General features: G+C 41.2%; 1 protein-coding gene across 1 annotated transcript; it reads right to left on the bottom strand.

The window, feature by feature from the left end:
• Window positions 1-14,991: 14,991 nt before the first annotated feature.
• Window positions 14,992-16,128, bottom strand: LOC138893771 (uncharacterized). The gene is made up of 3 exons (XM_070178431.1): window positions 15,990-16,128; window positions 15,705-15,872; window positions 14,992-15,389 (listed from the first exon to the last, which is right to left on the bottom strand). Exons 1-3 carry the CDS (start codon window positions 16,126-16,128, stop codon window positions 14,992-14,994), a joined length of 705 nt encoding a protein of 234 aa, XP_070034532.1.
• Window positions 16,129-19,652: the final 3,524 nt, after the last annotated feature.

Below are 19,652 nucleotides of genomic sequence, written 5' to 3'. Positions count from 1 at the left end.
GCGACGCACAAAACATCACCCTACTATCTTGCATCAATACACATCCAAGACCAACCCTCAAAGAATCATAATAGACCATATATGATCCCGATCCTAAAGGCAACACCAACACTGAAGCCGTATTCAATGCTGTCTTGAGCTTTTCAAAGATCTTCTCACACTCGACTAACCACCTGAACAGAGTGCCTCTCTGATTCAACTAAGTCAATAGGCTGTAATAGATGAAACCCCCCCACAAATCGGCGATAATACCCAGCCAGGCTTAAAAAACTCTAGATCTCAAAAGAGGTAAAAGGTATGGGCCAACTTTGAACTGCCTCAATCTTCTTCGGGTCTACCTTGATACCATCACTAGATACAACATGACCCAAGAATGCCACAAGTCGAGACAAAACTCACACTTGGAGAATTTATCATATAGCTTTTTCTCCCTCAAATTCTGGAGCACAATCCTCAAATGCTGCTCGTGCTCCTCAGCACTGTGAGAATACACCAAGATATCATCAATTGAAAACAATAACAAAAGAATCCAAATACAACTGCTAAACGCTGTTCATCAAGTGCATGAAGGCATCTAGGGCACTACTCAACACAAAAGACATCACTAAAAACATATAATGCCCATAACGAGTCCTGAAAGCCGTATTGGGAATGTCTAAAGCCATGATCTTTAACTAGTGATACCCCAATCTCAAATCAATCTTCGAGAACACCCTAGCACCCTTAAGCTGGTCAAATATGTCATCAATGCGAGGAGATAGATATTTGTTCTTGATGGTACTTTGTTCAATTGCCTGTAGTCAATATAGATTCTCATGGAACCATCCTTCTTCTTCAAAAATAATAGTGGTGCACCCCACAGTGATACACTAGGCCCGATGAACCCCTTATCTAACAACTATTGCAACTATTCTCTTAATTCTTTCAACTCTGCTAGAGCCATGCGATACCGTGGAATAAATATGGGCTGAGTGCTCGGCACCAAGTCAATATCAAAATCAATATCCCTATCGGGTGGCATACTCTGTAGGTCTGCTGGAAACACATATGGAAACTTCCTCATAACTGAAACTAACTAAACGGTATGAGTATCAACACTAATATATCTCACAAAGGCCAAGTACGCCAAACACCCCTTCTCAACCATCTAATGAGCCTTCAGAAATGAAACCACCCTACTAGAACTATACCCAAGAGAACCTTTTCGTTCCAACCTTGGCAACTCCGGCATAACCAACGTCATGGTCTTAGTGTGACAATCAAGAATAACATGATATGGAGATAATCAATCCATACCAAGATCATATAAAAATCTACCATACTAAGAAATAAAATATCAACACTGGTCTCAAAGCCCCCAATAGTAACCAAACAAGACTTATATACATGATCCACCATAATAGAGTCACCTACCAGTGCAGATACATGATCATGAATGTTAAGAGAACTACGAGGTAAACCCAAATACGATGCAAAGTATGATGAGACATAGGAAAATGTAGAACCACTATCAAATAGAACTGGTGCATCTATGTGATAGATTGAAACAACACATGTGATAACTAAGTCAGAGGCCTCTGCCTCGGGTCTATTTGGAAATGCATAACATCGGGCCTAACCCCCGCCTCTAGGGCATCCCTAACAGCCTGAGCTCCCCCTCTAGCTTGTGGGGCTCGTGGTGTAATAGCTGGAACTGGAGTCACTACCTGAGAACCCTAATGTGTTGTGAATATGCCACGTCTGGGGTAATCCCTCTTGATATGCCCTACCTTTCCACACTCAAAACAACCTCGAGATGATAATGGCTACTAAATCTAAGGCTACCTCTAATAACTCGAGTATCCACTAGAAGAACCCTAGGCTGAAGGAGCACGATAGCTGCTCGGTGCAGGTAATACACTGAATGAAGATTGAATTGGAGCACCACGAGTGGGATGATAAGCTGAAGGATGTGGCTTGCTAGGATGGCCTCTTTCAGAAAGATCCCTACCTCTAGATGAGGCACCACTGAAACTACCAGAATACCGGGGCTTCTTTCCTCTCGACGCCATGGTCTCCCTGCTCTGACTCCGGATGCACTCAATCATGCATGCTATCTCCACAGCCTGAAGAAATGTAGTACCAGTCTAAGCCTCCCTGGTCGTAAGAATCTTGATACCAAAATTCAACCCCTCAATGAACCTCCTCACATTCTCAACCTCGGTGGGGATCAGAAAAGTTGCATGATGGGATTGATCAGTGAATATCATCCCATACTCGGTCACAGAAATACGACCCTACTAGAGGTTCTCAAACTGACCCCACATCTTCTCCCTCTGCGTAAGTGGAATAGAAATTCTCTAATAAGAGATGTGAGAACTGACTCCAAGTGAGTGTAAGATACCCAGCTACCCTCTTACGCTCATATGACTGTCACCACCTCTTGGGTGGCCCCTCAAGCCTGAAAAGTATAGAGTGCAACACCATTGGACTCCACTAAACCCTGATTCTGTAGAATCTCATGACAACAATCTAAAACCTAATCAAAAACCTACTCCTCCACAGTGGATGCTTTAGCAGAGGCTCTGACTGCAGCCGGGGCCCTAATTCTACCCTCGTACCACCCTAGCCTGAGGGGCTGGTGCCTGACCAACTGTTCTCGATGAACGTGCTCTCACCATCTGGGAGAGAATAGAAAGATAAGGATTCAAACTCATATCAAATAAGTCACATGATAAAGAATGAAAGAAGTGTAGTTTCCTAACATCATGTAGCCCCTCAGAGATAAGTACAAACATTTCCGTACCGATCCACAAAGCTCTACAAGACCTGCTCGTGACTCATGAGACTTATGAAACCTAGAGCTCTAATACCAACTTGTCACGACCCAAGATCCCTCATGAAGGCCGTGATGGAGAGCCTAACTTTCTAAGAAAGTCAACTCAAGGGTAACAAATAAAATCTATTTTTATTAATTAACAGAGGTATATAACAATAAAAGATGGAGATTGTCTAAAAAATAGTGATAATATCTGATAAAATCACAAGCAAGTCTTAAACACGCCCATACAATACACCCCCAAGATTAGGTGGCACAAGTACAAGAGCAAACTACGAAAATGAGATCAAGTCTGTTTGCATGTCAAACTGTCTAAAATACAACAGACAGAAATGTATAAGAGGAACAAGTACTCGGGAACTTTGAAGTAGATTTATGTAGTTGTTACACCCCGTACTTTTGTGATGTCGTATATTGTGTAAATAACTTTCTAAGGATGATTTAAATAATTTTAAAGTCATAATATGATTATATATGATGTTTGGATATAGAATATAAAGTTTTGGAAAAAATCAAATTTAAGTTGTGGAAAATCCAACCAAGGATTTGCCTTGTAACGAAGCATTATGAGCAATTAATTTCGTGTGTTATATGAGGTCTTTTGGGGAAATATTACATAAAAAATTTAAGGTATTGAAATTTATTTTCCAAAATTCTTGAGCTTTCATTCTTACGACGTCCGGATAAAGAGATATGAGCGTCAAAAAAAAGGCAAGTGAAGCACACATGTGGTTGAATTTTCAACCTTACAATAAATGGAAGACTTAGTCTTCTTTTTCCTCATTTCTTAGAACATTCACGCAAAATAATAGCTTCCATGGCTATCTAATAAGTTCCTTAGGATTTTAAAGTAAGTCCATCATCCGCAACTCAAAATCAAGAAGCGAACACATCAATGCGATCCTTACGACATAGGTAAGACTTTGCCGTCCTCCTTTATCCTTATAACTCAATTTTCGAAAAGCGATTCGTGGATAAAAAAGCTTGTCACCTTTGTATTTTAGCTATACAAGTATAAGGAAGGGTGTGGATCAAAGGGAACAAGGTTTTGAAGCAAGACCACTAGAGGAATGTAAGGTTTTAGTTTCCTTTTCGGCATAATTTAGTTCAACTATGTTCTAGACTTTCTTCTTGATCTTTTAAGAGTTATTCAAGGGGAATTTCAGCATGTATTGTATCCTTTTATTTTATTCAATTACATATGTGAAGTATGGAAGAAACTAGTTTAGGTTGGAACTTCAAAACACAACAAAACAAAAAGAGCGAATCGCCCATTTGGCCTATGCCATCCAGACTTCTGTTTGTTCCGTTCCTTTGATTTTTTTATGTATACTTAACCTCCATATGATCCTAATAGCTTCATTTAAGATTATATGAGGTTAATTATTATATTTTTATGCTTAGATTATTCCTAAATCATATTTATACTTTCATGTCACAAGTTAGCTACTATGAGCCTACATTACGTTCATAATTCCGTTTTGTCGATCGTTTGACACTATTGTGGATAACCGGATCTCATTTTGTTTGATTTTATTATCTTAGCCAGATATCCATTCCCGTGTATATATTGGTGCTTGCTGTTTTTATAGGATCAGCTAGTTTTAGGGGAAACTCTGCCGAAATATTTGGAAATACGAAGAGTTGGACAAATTTTGAGTTCCTTGGTTCAAAGTTGATTCTAGAGGGATCATAATGAGTTAATTAGCCTTAGTATCTCATGTACATACTCAGTTTCTCCTATTGATTATATATTTACCTATTGGGGGGGGGGGATATAGCCCATAATGCTAGTCAAACATATTATATGCGTGTATATAGCTACAGTTTGTATTTAATGACTATACATGAGACTATTTCAGATGTACAGTTACCTGATTGGGGATATATATCCCATAACGCCAGAAAGGTACCAGTTAAGATAGTAGTTCAGGTACAGCACAGTTTCATCTTAAACATCGGTTCAGTTCTAGATCAGTTGCTAGTTCAGACTCTTGTTTAGCTTTAGCTTCTATTCAGAATTCCATCTTACAGTCACACTTTAATATGCTTTACATATTCTTTCCACCTTACATACTTTGTACATATCGTACTTACGTCCCTTCTGGGGCACCGCATTTCATGCCGCACAGGTACAAATAGATCAGTGTTTGAGCCACATCAGTAGGCTATCCATCAATTGTTGGAGTCACTCCGCTTACTCCCGGAGTTACTTATCTTTTGGTATGTGTATATTCAGCTAGTTTGGGTATGGAGGGCTCTGTCCAGTCCAGTATTTGTTCAGTTCAACACTCCTAGAGGCCTGTAGATATGCACTTGTACAGTTAGTATGTTCTTATATATTAGCTTGTCTTAACCTTGTCGACAATTATGCTAATGTTTGTTCAGTTTATAAGTTTATGTTCATGATTAGTAGATTATCAGCAGGTTTAGTGATGATCGGCACTGAGTGTCAGTTATCTGTTGTGGCCCTAGACTGGGTTGTGACAAACATGGTATGGGAGCAGGTCAGTCCTAGGGTGTCTACAAGCCGTGTCTAGTAGAGTCTTGTTCAGGAGTATGTTGCACACTATACTTATGAACATGAGGCAACATGCATTATAGGATGGTTTTCCTTCCTTCTTATCTAGATCCCGTGATAGAACTATTTTTAAGAATTCAGCCTTCTAACTGTCACACCTGCTTTTTACGGGGAAAGGAATTTTTTCAATTAAAGTGACATTATTATAAAGGAATTATTTAATTTAATTTTAAGAATCACCACTTGGGATAATTATTAAGGTGTCCCAAGTCACCGATTTTATTTTAAATCCTAATTCAAGGAAAATTTGACTATGTATAAGTCTGCGAAATACAGAAGACCGGGTAAGGAATTCTGTTAACCTGAGAGAAGGTGTTAGGCACTCCCAGATTTTGTGGTTTTAGCACGGTCGCTTTATCATCACACTCGTCTTAATTAACTAATTATTTCATGTTTTTAACCCTATGTGAATTTTAACTCTTTACCGCTTTTATTTACTTGATTGTTATATTATGGAATTATGCTTGAAACATATCATGTGTGTGTGAATCCATTTTGTTTATTATGCCAAAAATCATGTCATGCGTACGTATACACAATTAATAGTATTTTATTATTGTTAAGATTGTTTGGCCAATGTCCCGTGAACGCATACCTTGATTTATTTGGGATCATAATCGTGTCACGCGAACATATACACAATCACGATAATGGATTAAAGCACGCCTAAAGCATTCTACGAATATTCAGAAGTTGATTAATTTCCTATGTTTAAGATTATCATGAAGGACCAAATTATGGAATGATTTATTGAGGACATGATAGAAAATTTATCAAACTAATTTGAAGCTATTGGTTAATTGCTAAATCATCTTTTCTTTGTCACAAGATAGTTCATTGAATATCTTGAACTACTTATAAATTGATCATGTCTTTACAGTAATAACAATTGATAAATCTCATCACATTGAGGTCCAATTAGCGTTGTAGAACCAGAAAAGAAAAAACTGGCCTCAGGTGGAAAAGCCCAATCAAAAACCATACATGTCCAGCAAGGAATCCAAATGGAGCATGTGCCACTAGACAACAACGTTGGGCCTATGTCCACTCAAATATGGGTCCATCAACAGGCTTTAACAAAATAAGGTTGTGATTTCAATTACATTTATAACCGCTAATTCCAGCTATAGCCACTACTCTAAACTCTATGAAATTCATTTCTACTTCTAGATAGGCAACAAGACTTAAAAATTAATTGTGAAACATGAGAGGACTGTTACTGTATTTACAGCTTGCATTCAAAGCACAAAATATCCAAAATGTGATAATTATTAACAATTACATGACACGACTGTCGTGATTAAAATGAACTCATATCTATATATCCCGATCTTCAGATTAACAGAGAATTGACGGCAAATATACATTATTTTAAAAGCTTACAATTAAATCTCACAACTAGTTACATCTTAGAGGTTACAACTAGAGTCTCTTAATTACATTTTGTAAGGGACTTCACGTAATTAGGAACTCTCCAATAAGGTATATTCATCTAATCTAGTATCTAAATCTAAAACACAGAAGATAAATTTCCAGCCTACACCTGACTAGCATCTATAGCCTCGATATTCCTGGAATTCCACTTTTGGCTTCACATTTAACAACCTGACCAACTAATGACTAGATATGTAACTAATAGCCACACAAGACAATAACAACCTCTTCTCATCACCCATTACTACACACAATTGCATTTTTTATAATTAAATACACATTTAACAGTCATAATATACAAATAAGCAGTAGAATAACATCAAACTTGACATGGAAGAAACATGATTCACATTTCACATACTATCAATCCAAAATGAACATATTATCATTTGATTCTAGTGATGAACACATAATAAGAAGGGTATTTAGTACCTGAACAACAATAAGAGACCTTAGAATAGCCAAAAACCAGAAGTAAATCCAAGTTGATGTCCGGCTACTAATTGACAGAGAACAACAATGAAACAGTAGATAATCCAAGCTAGATCCAATTTCGAAGCCCAGAGATGCAGAGGATTTATTTTTGAATCAAATAGAAACAACTACATATTTGTTTTTGAATTATTTTCAATATAAAAGCAACCTAAACTCTGCTTAGAGCTTTTCAGATCTGAAATCCTCAATTCCAAAATTTCCAACTTATTTTTCTATGTATTGGAGCATGAGTGTGAGTGTATGAAAGTGTGAGTGAAAGGGTAAAAAGAGTGTGAATGGTGATTCCCTTTTTATAACAGAATTTTAGGACTGCTTGCAGTAATGTAATGACCCGGCCGGTCTTTTTGAGTATTGTAGCCCCGTTCCCATATTTATTGCTATTCTCTATTCATTTATTGTTATGTGACTTGTCGGGGTAGTTGGTTTGAATCCGGTGATATTTCGGAATACGTTGGGACACTTAGTCCCAAGGTTGGGAGCCTAAGTTGAAAAAGTTGACCGGATATGACTCATGTATAAATGACTCTGGAATAGAGTTTTGATGATTTCAATAGCTTCATATGGTGATTTTGGACTTAGGAGTGTATCTGGATATTGATTTGGAGGTCCGTAATTGATTTTGGTTTGAATTGGCGAAAGTTGGAAAAGTTAAAGTTTGGAGAGTTGAGAAGTTTGACCGAGAGTTGATTTTCTGGTTACCGAGCTCAGATCTTGGTTCCAGAAGTTAGAATAGGTGCGTTGTGTCATTTATGACTTGTGTACAAAATCGGAGGGCAATCAGAGTTAGTTTGATAGGTTTCAGCGTCGATTGTAGAAGTTAGAAATCCATTAGTTTCATTAGGCTTGAATTGGGATGCGATTTGTATTTTTGATGTTGTTTGATGTGATTTGAGGCCTCGCCTAAGTTCGTATTGTGTTTTGGGACTTGTTGGTATTTGGGTGGGGCCTCGGGGGCCTCGGGTGTGATTCAGAATGAAATCGGATTGGAAATTTGGGCTTGTGAATTTCTACTGTGTTCAGACCTGGTGTCACCGCACTTGCGTGAGTTTGGCTACAGGTGCGGAGCCATAGAAATGGCCAAGGGGTCGCATATGCGATTCTGGGCGAGTTGGATTGGTTGCGCAAGTGTGAGGGATTTTTCGCACCTACGAGGTCGCATATGCGGATATGTGATCACAAGTGCGAGCTGGAGTGAAGGTGGGGAGGCTCGCAGAAGCGGGTGTATCTCCACAGAAGCGAAGGTTCTTCTGCGATGAAGAGACCACATGTGCGGAGTTTAGGATTTTGGTCTCGTCGCGCAGATGCGGACGCGGTCTCGTAGGTGCGAGCTCTTTGTCGCAGAAGCGGTAGGTTGGGGGTCTAGCATTTTTTTGCAGTTGCGGATTTTTAACCGCGAAAGCGGTACCGCAAAAACAGATAAGTGGACCGCAGAAACGGAACCACTAGCAGATTCATAAGGTCGAGGGTTAGAGTTATTTCTTTATTTTTGGACTTTGGGAGCTCGGGTTGAGGCAATTGTTGAAGGGGTTTTCACTAGACTTCGAGAGGTAAGCCGTGTTTGATCATTTTTATTCATTAATATTAAATACCTGTTGAATTTCCCACCTAGTGTTGACAGCCAATTTTGATCCTCCCTTTTAAATTTAATTTATGTATACTTAAATATTTACAATGAATGTTTTGAAAGTATTTTCTATCAATAAATACCTATTTTGCAAAATTTATTAAGTATTAGTTTTGAAATTAATAACCTAGTACTAGCATTATGTAATTACAAATATACTTACTACTTTTAATATCATTAGAACAATTTCCAAAATACGCCACCTAGGCTTTATAATTAATTTAATTATTTCTCTCATTCTAATTAAATAGATTATTATGTTCAAAATTAGTGTTATATGTTAGAAGACAAATTATTTTATAAATAATTAATTATAATAATTACTAGTATATTTGATGATTATAATTTCTACTACATATTGTTTAAAAATAATTAAATATTTAAATTAATTTCAAAAGTGATTAAAAGGCAAAAAGGCTATAATTGCAAATCTCTAATTAAACACAAGAGGGCCACATTTTAAATTCATTTTGTCCCAAATGACAAGCCCAATCTGTCACGATCCAATTCTGGTTTAGGCCGTGATGGCGCCCAACACCGTTACAAGGCAAGCCGACAGTGAACAATCTAGTGATTTCCATTTTTAATAAGTCAAACAGCTAACTTTCTTTAAAATTTAGAGAATTTAACAAATAACGGAATTTAAAGTGAACAAAACGAAAAGAACTAAATAAAATCATAAACGTAGAAATATAACCCAAAATCATAAGTCTACTAGTGTATGCTAAGACCCGGTGTCACAAGTATATGGGCTACTAGTGGAATATACAAAAGAATTCTAATCTATTGTCTGAAATGGTATAGACAGAACAAATAAACAAAGAAAAAAGACTCTGACTGCTGCAGAACGGCTCGAAAGGGCAGCTCACCGTGTAGTCTTGTAGCGGGGATCAAATATGTGCACCGGACTAGTAATCGGATGTACCTGCCTCAGATCCTGCACAATTAAGTGCAGAAGTGAAGCGTGAGTACATAAAACAACATGTACCCAGTAAGTATCCAGTCTAACCTCGAAGAAGTAGTGACGAGGTGTCGACTTTGACACTTATTATGGGCCAACAATGATATATCAAATATATACTAAGCATGGATTTCATGAACAATACTGAAAGCTCAATATCAGGAAATACTAAATTCTTCTATCGCAAGTATTAAATCCCAAGCTTAGTTTCATTATTTAACAGCTTGTAATTCAAGGCATTTTAAGCAATGTAAATCATGAATAGTTCCAAAGGTTTTCATGCGCATATTATGCCGAGGTCGCACGGCTCGATCCAACATAATATTTTATCTGTGTACTGCCGAGGGTCAAACGGCATGAACCATAGATGCATCTATCTTCTACCGAGTCGTTCGGCCCGCTCCACAAATAGAAAACATTTCAAGTAACACACAAATTCTCATTTATAGTCAAATGTTCCATTCGCAACTTTAAGTAAGTAACTTTAACCTTTTTCAATTCTCTTATCAACTTCCAATATTCCTTAAGCAATTAAATCAACAAATGGGAGTGCAAATATTTCAAGTATAGCATGGTATAGGTCCTAGATTACTTAGACAATAGCATAATTAGTAGCTACGTACGGACTCTCGTCACCTCGTACGTACGTAGTCCCCACACGTAGGAGCACATTTTAGTTATAATTTACCTATGGGGTTAATTCCCTCTTACAAGGTTAGAAAAGAGACTTTCCTCGTCTCAAAGCCTACTTCCCAATTCTAGAATGCGCTCAAACCTCCAAATTTGATGCCAAATGAGTCGAAACTAGTTAGACATTACGTAAATCAATCAATTTATGCTCAAAAGTTCATATATCCATTATTAGAGTGATTACACAACCCAAGTTCCAAGATTCCTAAAATTCACCCTCGGGACCACATACCCAGATTCCGAAAATATTTGAGGAAACTTGTTATCCATCACCTTAGGAACATAAATATATGGTTTTCACTAAGTTTCATAATCATTTTCATGGTAAAATCTCATTTTTATTAAACCCCTAGGTTTTTTTTTATCTAAGCCCATGATTTCTACCAATTTTCATATTGGAATCTACCCATAATCGATATATTACACTCACATTAAGGTAGGAATTACTTACCCTCAATAGCTAGGTTGAAGTCTCCCTTTTTTAAGCTTTAAAATCGCCCAAATGTGTGAAGAATGGGAGGAAAATGCCTAAGTCCCGTATTAAATGAAGTTCACTACCTCCAGCGATTTCCGCACCTGCGGTCATAGGGCCGCACCTGCGCCCTCGCTTCTGCGGACAAAAGTCCTCTTCTGCGGAACTCACCTAGGCCAGCTAGCGTCGCTTCGGCGGACTAGTTTCCGCTTCTGCGATCCACCTTCTATGGAGGATGGGCCACACCTGCAGAATCTGGGCTGCCCTTCCTTGGCTGCTGCTGCGAAGCTTGGCTCGCACCTACGGCTGGCCAAGCGCATGTGCGATTATGACAGACCTGATGCTTCAGCTGTTGCTCCAAATTCTCATCTTGGTCCGAGCCTCGTCCGATTGATACTCGGGGCCCCTGGGGCCCCGCCCGAATGTATTAACAAGTTTGGAATCATAAAACAGACTCGCTTGAACTCTCAAAACACCCGAAACAACATCAAAACTAAGAATCGCACACCAAAACCAATTGAATCAAACTTAAGAACTTCAAGTTCTTCAATTTACTTCCAATGCGCCGAAACATACTTAAACTACTCAGAATGACACCAAATTTTTGCGTGCAAGTATTAAATGACATTACGGAACTATTACCGATCTCGGAATTCTGTTTGGACCTCGATATCACCAAAACCCGCTCCAAACCTAATTTAAAGAACTTCAAGATTCTTCAAGAACCAACTTTCACTATTAGGTGCCAAAACGCTCTCGGGTCATCCAAAACCCGATCTGAACATACGCCCAAGTCTTAAATCATCATACGAACCTATTGGAACCAACAAATCCCTATTCCGAGGTCGTTTACTCAAAATGTTGACCGAAGTCAAACTTGGCCTTTTTAGCCAACCTTAAGGAATCAAGTGTTCCGATTTTAACCCGAACCCTTTCAAATCCCGAACCAACCATCCCTGCAAGTCATAAGTTAATAAAAGCACATATAGAAAGTCTTATTTAGGGGAACGAGGTTCTAGAAAGTAAAACAACCGGTCGGGTCGTTACATTCTCCACCTCATAAGAAAACGGTCGTCCTCGAAAGGGTTTTAGATTCATACCTGGAGTGCTGAATAAGAGTGGATATCTGCTCCGCATGTCCTCCTCGGACTCCCAGTTTGCCTCCTCGACTTGTTGACCCCTCCACTGAACCTTTACCGCGGAAATCCTCTTGGATCTCAACTGACGTTCCTGCCTATCAACAATGGCAATTGGCTCATCTTCATAACCCAGACTCTCATCTAACTGAATCGTGCTGAAGTCTAACACATGCGACAAGTTGGGATGTTACCTTCGGAGCATCGACACGTGAAAAACTGGATGAACTCCCCATAGACTGGGGGGCAGAGTAAGCTCATAAGCAACCTCCCCAACTCGCCTCAACACCTCAAATGGGCCTATAATCCTTGGGCTCAACTTGCCTTCTCCCCGAATCTTATAATCCCCTTCCTCGGCGAGACTTTCAAGAGAACCTTCTCACCCACCATAAATGATAAATCACGCGCCTTTCGATTCGCGTAACTCTTCTGTCAGGACTAAGCTGTGCAAAGTCGCTCCTGAATCAACTTTACCTTTTTCAAGGCATCCTTCACCAAATCAATCCCAACATAGCCTCACCGAGCTCAAACCACCCAATGGGAGAACGACACCGCCGACCATATAAGGCCTCGAATGGAGCCATCTCGATGCTGGACTGATAGCTGTTGTTGTAAGAAAACTCGGCCAAAGGCAAGAATTGATCCCACTGCCCTCCAAAGTCAATCACACATACTCTGAGCATGTCCTCCAATATCTAAACTGTCTGCTCCAACTGACCGTCGGTCTGCAGATGAAATGATATGATGAGCTCTACGCGGGTCCCCAACTCACTCTATACCGCTCTCTAGAAATGTGATGTAAACTGAGGACCTCTGTCTGAAATGATGGAAATGGGCACACCATGCAGCCAAACTATATCCTGGATATAAATCTGGGCCAATCTCTCTGCGGTACATATAGTCATCACATGAATAAAGTGTGACGACTTGGTCAATCTATCTACAATGACCCAAACTGCATCAAACCTCCGCAAAGTCCACGGCAACCCAACCACGAAGTCCATAGTGATGCGCTCCCACTTTTACTTGGGTATAGTCATCTGCTGGAGTAGGCCTCCTGGCCTCTGGTGCTTATACTTAATCTGCTGGCAATTTAAGAATCTAACTACATACTCAACTATATCTTTCTTCATCCGTCGCCACCAAAAATGCTGCTTCAGGTCGCGATACATCTTCGTAGCACCTGGGTGAATGGAATATCGAGAATTGTGTGCCTCCTCTAGAATCCTCTCCCTCACGACATTGACATTAGGAACACATAGACGACTATGGAGTCGTAGAACACCATCCTCGCCAATAGAAACCTCCTTGGCACCGCCCTATAGTATCGTCTCTCTAAAAACTGCCAAGTGCGGATCATCAAACTGTCAAGCCTTAATATGCTCCAATAGTGAAGACTGGGCAACAACACATGCAAGAACTCGACAGGGCTATGAAATATCCAACCTCACAAGTCTGTTAGCCAAGGACTGAATGTCCAAGGCTAGTGGTCTCTCCTCTGCTGAAATGAATGCCAAGCTACCCATACTATCTGCCTTTCTGCTCAAGGCATCCGCAACCACATTCGCCTTGCCCGGATGATAAAGAATAGTGATGTCATAATCCTTCAGTAACTCAAGCCATCTGCGCAGCCTCAAATTAAGATCCCTTTGCTTGAACAAATGCTGAAAGCTGCAATGATCAGTGTAAACCTCACAGGACACCCCATAAAGGTAAGGCCTCCAGATCTTAAGAGCATGAACAATCGCGGCTAACTCTAGGTCGTGCACAGGGTAATTCCTCTCACGAATCTTCAGCTGACATGAAGCATATGCAATAACTCGCCCCTACTACATCAGTACACAACCCAAACCAACGCGCGAGGCATCGCAATAAACTGTATACATCCCTGAACCGAAAGGGAACACTAGAACTGGTGCTGTAGTCAAAGCTGTCTTGAGCTTCGGAATGCTCGCCTCGCAATCCTCGGACCAACGGAATGGAGCGCCCTTCTGGGTCAATCTAGTCAAAGGTTCTTCAATAGATAAAAATCCCTCCACAAATCGGCGATAATAACCTGCTAATCCCAAGAAACTCCTGATCTCAGTTGCCAAAGTGGGACGAGGCCAACTCTAAACTGCCTCAATCTTCTTGGGATCCACCTTGATACCCTCGCCTGATACCACATGCCCCAAGAATGCCACAGAATCTAACCAAAACTCACACTTGGAGAACTTAGCATATATCTACAATTCCCTCAAGATCTAAAGCACTACTCTCAAATGCTGCTCGTGCTCCTCCATGCTACGTGAGTAAATTAAGATATCATCAATGAATACAATAATAAAGGAATCAATATAAGGCCTGAAAATCCTATTCATCAAATCCATAAACGCCAATGGGGCATTGGTCAAGCCGAAGGACATCACTAGAAACTCATAATGGCCATATCTATTATGGAAGGCAGTCTTCGGAACATCTGCGTCCCGAATCTTCACACTGATGGTACCCCGATCTCAAGTCAATCTCAGAAAACACCATAGCACCCTGCAACTGGTCAAACAAATCATCAATACGCAGCAACGGGTAGTTGTTCTTAATGGTGACTTTGTTCAACTGGTGGTAATCAATGCACATCCACATAGTCCCATCTTTATTCTTCACAAATAATACTGGTGCACCCCAAGGTGATACACTCGGCCTGACGAACCCCTTTGCTAATAACTCCTCAAGTTGTTCCTTCAACTCCTTCAATTCCTTCGGAGCCATATGGTACGGTGGGATAGATATAGGCTGAGTGCCTAGAGCCAAGTCAATACAGAAATCAATCGTCTGACCATGTGTTGAGCCTTCATAAAAGATATAACTTGACTAGATGTACTGACAGATGAACCCTTCCACTCCAATCTCGGCAACTCTGACGTCGCTAAAGTAATGGTCTTGCCATGGCAATCAAGGATGTCATGATATGGGGATAGCCAATCCATGCCCAGGATGTCCTCAAAATCGGTCATATCAAGCAACAATAGATCCATCCTAGTCTCATATCCACAAAATGTAACCACACAGGGCCGATATATCCGATCTACAACAATAGAATCGCCCACAGGAGTGGACACATAAACAGGAGAACCCAAGGACCCACAAGGAATATCCAGAAAATGGGCAAACATCGATGACACATATGAATAGGTAGATCCTGAATCAAATAATACTAAAGTATCCCTACCGCAGATAGAGATAATACCTGTGATCACGACATCTAAGACCACTGCATATGGTCTGGTCAGAAAAGCATAAAATCTGGCTGGAGCGCCCCCTGACTGGCCTCCGCCTGCCTGACATCCTCCTCTGGGATGGCCTCTACTCACCTGCCCTCCGCCTCTGGGCAACTAGATGGCCGGTGCAGCTACTGGAGCTGTAATCATGGGCTGCTGGCCCTGCTGCACTGCCTTGCCCCGAAGCCTGGGGCAAAATCTTCGCACATGACTAAGATCCCCGCACTCAAAACAACCTCTCGGCTCTGTGATCTGCTGCCCAGAAGTTTGACACTGATGGACTGAATACCCATCGGAAGAACCCTGAATAGCTGGTGGGCGATATGACCTATCTGGCATGGCACTGAAGTAAGCACTAGAAGAACCCTGATGACCGAAGTACCCACTAGAAGGACCCTGAGGAGCTGGCAGTTGGTAAGAACTCTCCAACATAACGCTGAAATAGGGTCGCGCTGGAGTACCCCGTGGAGGCGATGGTGCTGGATATGGGGGCCTAATGGGCTAACCCCTCCTGAACTGACCTCTTCCCTTAACTGGGGCACCTCTGAACTCCTGGGAATAACAGACCCTCTTTTCATGTTGCATCTTCTCCCTACCCCTCTGGCGATAGCCCTCGATCCTCTGAGCAATCTCCACTACTAGCTGGTAGGAAGTCCCCATATCTAACTTTCGGACCATACTAGCCCGAATACCTTAGTGCAACCCCGCAACAAACCTCTGCACCTGCTCCGCCTCAGTAGGGAGTATCATGAGTGCATGGTGAGATAGCTCAGAGAACCTCGCCTCATAATCGGTCACGCACATTTGACCCTACTAGAGCTACTCAAACTGGAATCGCAACTCTTCCCTCTGAGAGGGTAGAATATACCTGTCCAAGAATAGGTGTGTGACCCAAGTCATGGGAGGAGAATCTGCTGGTCTACCAAGAAGATAAGACTTCCACCACCCACGTGCTCAGCCCTCCAACTGAAAGGTAGTGAAATCCACCCCGTGAGACTCCAATATCCTCATGTTGTGCAGTCTGTCCCTGCACCTATCAATAAAGTCCTGAGGATCCTCGTGTCGTTCACCCCCAAAGACCGGAGGGTGAAGCCTAGTCCATCTGTCTAAAAGCTTATGCGGCTCGCCGACCACAGCTAGTATAGGCTTAGGTACAACTGCTATGACTGGCTGGGCTCTGCTCATGGGGAGAGTGCCCGGGGTATGATATACAGAAGCTGCATACCCAGAAGCCTGATAGGTAGGGGTCTGTGCTCCCCCTCCCGCTTGAGAGGTGGCGGGGTCCACTGGAAATAAACCACCCTGAGTCACAGTGTCCATGAACCGCAGCATACGGTCCATGACCTCTTGAAAGCCAGGTGCTGACATGAAATCTACCGGGGCTGGCTCTGCTGTGGGCACCTCACCCGCTCCTCAATGATGGGATCCTCCACTGGATCCACTGGTGGTGCAACTGGGGCAGCTCTGGGACGTCCTCATCCCCTACCTCGGGCTGGTGCCCTCCCCCGGCCTCAGCCTCAACCTCTAGTAATGGGGGGGAGGGGGGAGGGGGCAGCTCCTCCCGGGTCTGGAATGTCTGCCATATGCGTTCTCACCATCTGTGAGAGAATGAGAGAAAGGAACTTAGTATACCATCAATTGCACGATAGGAGATGAAAAAAGAGTAGCTTCCTAACACCCTATAGCCTCTCGAAGATAAGCACGGACGTCTCCGCACCAATCCGCAAGACTCTATTAGGTCTGCCCATAACTTGTGAGACCTACGTGAATCTAGTGCTCTGATACCATGTTGTCATGATCCAATTCTGGTTTAGGCTGTGATGGCGCCCAACACCGTTACTAGGCAAGCCGATAGTGAACAATCTAGTGATTTCCATTTTTAATAAGTCGCATAGGTAACTTTCTTTAAAATTTAGAGAATTTAACAAACAACGGAATTTAAAGTGATCGAAACGAAAACAACTAAATAAAATCATAAACATAGAAATACAACCCAAAATCATAAGTCTACTAGTATGTGCCAAGATCCGGTGTCACAAGTATATGGGCTACTAGTAGAATATACAAAAGAATTCTAATCTACTGTCTGAAATGGGATAGACAGAACAAATAAACAAAGAAAAAAGACTCTGGCTGCTACAGAACGGCTCGGAAGGGAAGCTCACCGTGTAGTCTTGTAGCGAGGATAATATATGCGCACCAGACTGGTAATCAGATGTACCTGCCTCAGATCCTGCAGAATAAAGTGCAGAAATGTAGCGTGAGTACATAAACAACATGTACCCAGTAAGTATCAAGCCTAACCTCGACGAAGTAGTGACGAGGGGTCGACTTTGACACTTACTATGGGCCAACAATGATATATCAAATATATACTAAGCATGGATTTCATGAACAATACTGAAAGCTCAATATCAGGAAATAGTAAATTCTTCTTTCGCAAGTATTAAATCCCAAGCTTAGTTTCATTATTTAACAACTTGTAATTCAAGGCATTTTAAGCAATGTAAATCATGAATAGTCCCAAAGGTTTTCATGCGCATATTATGCCGAGGTCGTACGGCCCGATCCAACATAATATTTAAACTGTGCACTGCCGAGGGTCAAACGGCACGAACTATAGATGCATCTATCTTCTACCGAGTCGTTCGGCCCGCTCCACAAATAGAAAACATTTCAAGTAACACACAAATTCTCATTTATAGTCAAGTGTTCCATTCACAACTTTAAGTAAGTAACTTTAACCTTTCTCAATTCTCTTATCAACTTCCAATATGCCTTAAGCAATTAAATCAACAAATGGGAGTGCAAACATTTCAAGTATAGCATGGTATAGGTACTAGACTACCCAGACAATAGCATAATTAGTAGCTACGTACGGACTCTCGTCACCTCGTACGTACGTAGCCCTCACACGTTGGAGCACATTTTAGTTATAATTTACCTATGGAGCTAATTCCCTCTTACAAGGTTAGAAAAGAGACTTACCTCGTCTTAAAGCATACTTCCTAATTCAAGAATGCGCTCAAACCTCAAAATTTGATTCCAAACGACTCAAAACTAGTCAGACATTACATAAATCAATCAATCTATGATCAAAAGTTCATATCTCCACTATTAGAGTGATTACCCAACCCAAATTACAAGATTCCTAAAATTCACCCCCGGGCCCAAATACACGGATTCCGAAATTTTTTGAAGAAAGTTGTTACTCATCACCTTAGGAACATAAATATATGGTTTTCACTAAGTTTCATAATCATTTTTGTGGTAAAATCTCATTTTTATTAAACCCCTAGGTTTTTCATCTAAGCCCATAATTTCTACCAATTTTCATGTTGAAATCTACCCATAATCAATGTATTAAACTCACAGTAAGGTAGGAATTACTTACCCTTAATAGCTAGGTTGAAGTCTACGTTTTTGAAGCTCTAAAATCGCCCAAATGTGTGAATAATGGGAGAAAAATGCCTAAGTCCCATATTAAATGAAGTTCACTGCCTCTAGCGATTTCCACACCTGCGGTCATAGGACCGCACCTGCGCCCTCTCTTTTGCGGACAAAAGTTCGCTTTAGTGGAACTCCCCTAGGCCGGCTGGAATCGCTTTTGCGGACGGGTTTCCGCTTCTGTGGAGGATGGGTCGCACCTGCGGAATCTGGGCTTCCCTTCCTTGGCCGCTTCTGCGAGGCTTGGCTCGCACCTACTGCTGGCCAAGCACATGTGCGATTATGACAGACCTGATGCTTCAGCTGTTGCTCCAAATTCTCATCTTGGTCCGAGCCTCGTCCGATTGACACTTGGGGCCCCCGGTGCCCCTCCCGAATGTACCAACATGTTTGAAATCATAAAACGGACTCGCTCGAACTCTCGGGATGCCCGAAACAACATCAAAACTAAGAATCGCACCCCAAAACCAATTGAATCAAACTGAAGAACTTCAAGTTCTTCAATTTACTTCCAATTCGCAGAACCGTACTTAAACTACTCGGAATGACACAAAATGTTTGCGTGCAAGTCTTAAATGACTTTACGAAACTATTCCCGGTCGCGTAATTCCGTTTGGACCTCAATATCACCAAACCCCGCTCCAAACCAAATTTAAAGAACTTCAAGATTCTTCAAGAACCAACTTTCACTATTAGGTGCCAAAACGCTCCTGGGTCATTCAAAACCCGATTCGAAC

The sequence above is a fragment of the Nicotiana tomentosiformis genome, chromosome 6, assembly GCF_000390325.3.
Source record: "Nicotiana tomentosiformis chromosome 6, ASM39032v3, whole genome shotgun sequence".
NCBI classification, from domain to species: Eukaryota; Viridiplantae; Streptophyta; class Magnoliopsida; order Solanales; family Solanaceae; genus Nicotiana; species Nicotiana tomentosiformis.
The sequence above is the reverse complement of the archived record's forward strand: the minus strand, read 5'-3'. Positions and strand labels throughout refer to the sequence as shown.